This window comes from Apium graveolens, chromosome 1 (genome assembly GCF_009905375.1).
Source record: "Apium graveolens cultivar Ventura chromosome 1, ASM990537v1, whole genome shotgun sequence".
NCBI lineage: Eukaryota > Viridiplantae > Streptophyta > Magnoliopsida > Apiales > Apiaceae > Apium > Apium graveolens.
The window spans coordinates 14,627,734-14,631,425 of NC_133647.1; the positions used below are offsets into that span (position 1 = coordinate 14,627,734).

The window sequence follows — 3,692 nt, forward strand, 5'->3', positions numbered from 1 at the left end:
AATATACCATATTAGATCTTAATATATTCTTTATTTTTGAATCAAGTTAATACTATATTAATGATATAAAAATTCTTTTCTTTTATTCTAAACTTGTTGCATTATAATAGGATTAACAAGATAATTTTGGTTGACAAATACATAACACTGGTAAAAGAATTTTAAGAACCTTAAAACAATAGTAGGAGACATTTTTCATTTATTTACTATTTTGTAAAATACATTAAGGAGAATTTTATAAAATTAAAATGTTACATTGTAATCAAATCTAAAAAATTAATTAGATGTAATGTCCTAACCAACTCAATATCGTAATTAATTGTACAAACTAATATTTATATTTCAATGTCATATGACAACAATTGCTAGGGATGTCATGCATATTCAAGTGCTCAAATACAAATCAATATTAGTATACAAACCACAAACCAATAAGAGGCACGTGTTCAATCTCTTTCTCTCTCCTTCATGTGCACTATGTATTCATGTATATATTTTCCCTTCATTTTTAATTTGATTTTTCCCGTTAGTCGGTTAACATTTTAAAAAAAAATAACTTCACCGTGTTTTTCTTTATTTCTTACTCATCAATTTGCATATCATATTTGCAATATTTTGACGAGAAATCAGTATCTAAGCTTAAATGAATCACTAAGCTGAAATCAGTACTATTCCAGAAATCAGCAGGTTTTAGAGATTCTCGTAGGCATAATTACTGATTTATCGTCGAAATATATCAAATCTTGTATTTATACAGATTATTGGAGTATGTGGAAAAGTATAGCGAAGTAAGATTTTAAAAAGAGTTCACCATTTAATGAAAAAAATCAAATTAAAAATAGAAGGAATTAGGTGGAGTTGTGTGTAGGAGGGTAGATTTAAATTGGTTGGGGTGCAGTTCGTAGTTTTTTTTTTAATTTAGTTTGTATTAGAGTAAGACTCGTTATGCATTTGATTTTAGCCATTTTGTCATGAATTAGTAGAGAAATCTTCCAACCTAATGTTATTTGCACACCTTCAAAGCTATATGTCAACCTACAATAAATACGCGGCTAATATCTATTATGAAACAAATTTGAACTTAGGTAGAAATATTATACTTTGAGGACCCACAATATTAGTAAAAAAACTCATATTTATTAATTTTATTAGAGAGATTGAATTATAATAACTCACACTTACCTCTTATCTCTAACAACTACCTTACTCATCTACTAATTATATTTATATAGCACAATTAATTATATTTATATGGCTTGTGCTCTCAGTCTTATATATATTTCACTTTTATTACACATACATTGCACAAATGGAGATGTCGAGTAACCAAAACAATAATGGTGTACTACAAAGCTCTTCTGATAAAATAACCAACATTTTATTAGTAGATCATGATATGGACTCCCTAGTTACAATTGCTGGTATAATGGAGAAACAATGCTCTTACAGAGGTCATTTTCTCTGATTAATTTTCTACCTTCTTTCTCCTTCTCATTAATAATTGAACGACATTAGATACATATAATTATTGTATATTTGTTAAATAAATATTCTTGTAATAGATTTATGTTTTCAATTAAGACACATGAAGAAAAATTGAGATATTATTACTAAGTTTCATAAAAAATAAAATTATTTAAACATGTTAATGAATATTTATGTCTCTTTTGCAGTTGTTACTGCAAGAACTGTGGATCATGCTTTGTGTTCTCTCCATGCCCAAAATATAAAGTTGGATTTGGTAGTACTGGAGATCCATATGCCTGACATGGATGGGTTCACATTACAACAACAAATTTACACGGAACATCAGTTACCAGTTGTTTGTAAGTAATAAATTTGATTCTCATTTAATCTTCCCATAAGTTTTGTGATTTATTCATTTTTTTTGCTTAAGTAATTCCATGATAATTTAAATCATGATCGAAAACAGCCACATTTTCGTTTTAGTGCTAGCAAGTTTTGTACAAATTTTTGGGAAAAAAATGGATATCTAATATTTTTCCTTATTTCTATTTGTTTTACTGCTAATTAGCATTTTGTTATATAATTAATTAGGATGCACCTATTAATTTTCATTCTTGCCTAAATTTTTTATAATGAAAGAATTATTCTTTATAATAAGACATAGAGATGCACAAAAGGTGCAGCGGGCCAGACTTTGACCCGATCGGGCGGGCAGGGCCAAATTGTCTGACATTAATTGTGCTATGTTTGTACACATGCTAAAAAAATTGTTTGTAAACAATGAAAAAAAAATGTTCTCTTTCATTTTAATATATTTTAAAGCTACCTAGAATCTAATTCTATATATATTTGTTTCAACCTTCCTACCTTTGTTCACTGTTATTACCTTGTGATAATTTTTTCTTTCCTTCACAGTAATGTCTTCAGATAAGAAAGCCAAAGATTCATGGAAACCCAGTGAGAACGGAGCTGTTACCTTCCTACTCAAGCCCCTGACTTATGAAGAGGTGATTAAATTTTCTCTGTATGCTGAGCAGTATAAGAACAGACTAGACAAGGGAAAGTTCAACGAAAGCCAATCTTCCGGCCCCAAGAAAGAGAGAGTTAAATGGACCCATGATCTCCATTCAAAATTTGTGAATGCCATCCAAGAGTTAGGGCCTGAGAGTAAGATTCAATTCATCACTTCAAATCAAATGTAACATCTACTTTAAACTAATATTGAATTTATTTATTTTTGTAGGATGTTCTGGGAAGAATATTTTGAAGATTATGAATGAGCCAGGGCTGACTAGGACGCAAGTCAACAGCCATTTGCAGGTCTTTCTAGTTTGCTTTCACATTAGATTAGATTTGAAATCTTTAAATATGTTGCTTCACAATTTTTAATCTGTCAAACAATTAAATCAACATAATTAATTTCGAGTAAGTTGGATGTATTGTTAAATTCTTAATCTACTTAAATCAACATAATTAATTTCCATTAAGTTGGATGTATTGTTAAATTCTTAATCTACATTTTAGGTTACAAAAGGATATATTATCAATCTATGTTAGTCCAGAAAAATTCATGTGGCACATATACTAAGAATACTAAGAATATATACCCTGCATAGAAGCTTCCCAATTTATATTTGTTACTTATTAGACAACCACATACTATAACTTTAATTTGTTTGAATCTAACAAATGCAGAAATTTAGACAATGGCAGAAGAAATCAGAGGGGATTCAGACACACCGCCCAATTGCAACTAAGGAGTGGGTGCAAGTTTTTGGTGAGTCCAGTATGCTACATCCGACAAATTTAAAGATCCTGCTGAATTTGTAATTGTAACTACTGAGACCTACATCATTAGATGTTTGTGGATTGCATTATGACACCCTAGCCTTCAAGTTTCTTATTTCTTTGGTTGTGTAATAACATTATCTTGCAACTTATTTATTTTGATACATTCTTAGCTTTATTTAATTAGTAGGTGTAGTTTTTTTTGTATCGAGATCCTTTATATCTTGCATGAGAATCTTTCCCATAGATTTTTAAGAGTATTGCTCAACAAAAAAACTTACTACGTCATTTTACTTGCTGCAATGTTGCTTTACCATTATTCAAGCATTATGAACTTCTGAGTTTTAAATATAAAAGTTTGAGATTGTCCAGCCATTTCAGCTTTGAAATAAAATTCTAAACTTTTTGAATGATCACCAATTCCAATCTAAATACAA

General features: G+C 29.3%; 1 protein-coding gene across 1 annotated transcript; it reads left to right on the top strand.

Annotated features, from left to right (window-relative positions):
• Nucleotides 1–2,354: 2,354 nt before the first annotated feature.
• On the top strand, nucleotides 2,355–3,487 carry LOC141719349 (two-component response regulator ARR14-like). The gene is made up of 3 exons (XM_074521724.1): nucleotides 2,355–2,634; nucleotides 2,711–2,787; nucleotides 3,163–3,487. Exons 1-3 carry the CDS (start codon nucleotides 2,385–2,387, stop codon nucleotides 3,295–3,297), a joined length of 462 nt encoding a protein of 153 aa, XP_074377825.1. The 5' UTR covers nucleotides 2,355–2,384; the 3' UTR covers nucleotides 3,298–3,487.
• Nucleotides 3,488–3,692: the final 205 nt, after the last annotated feature.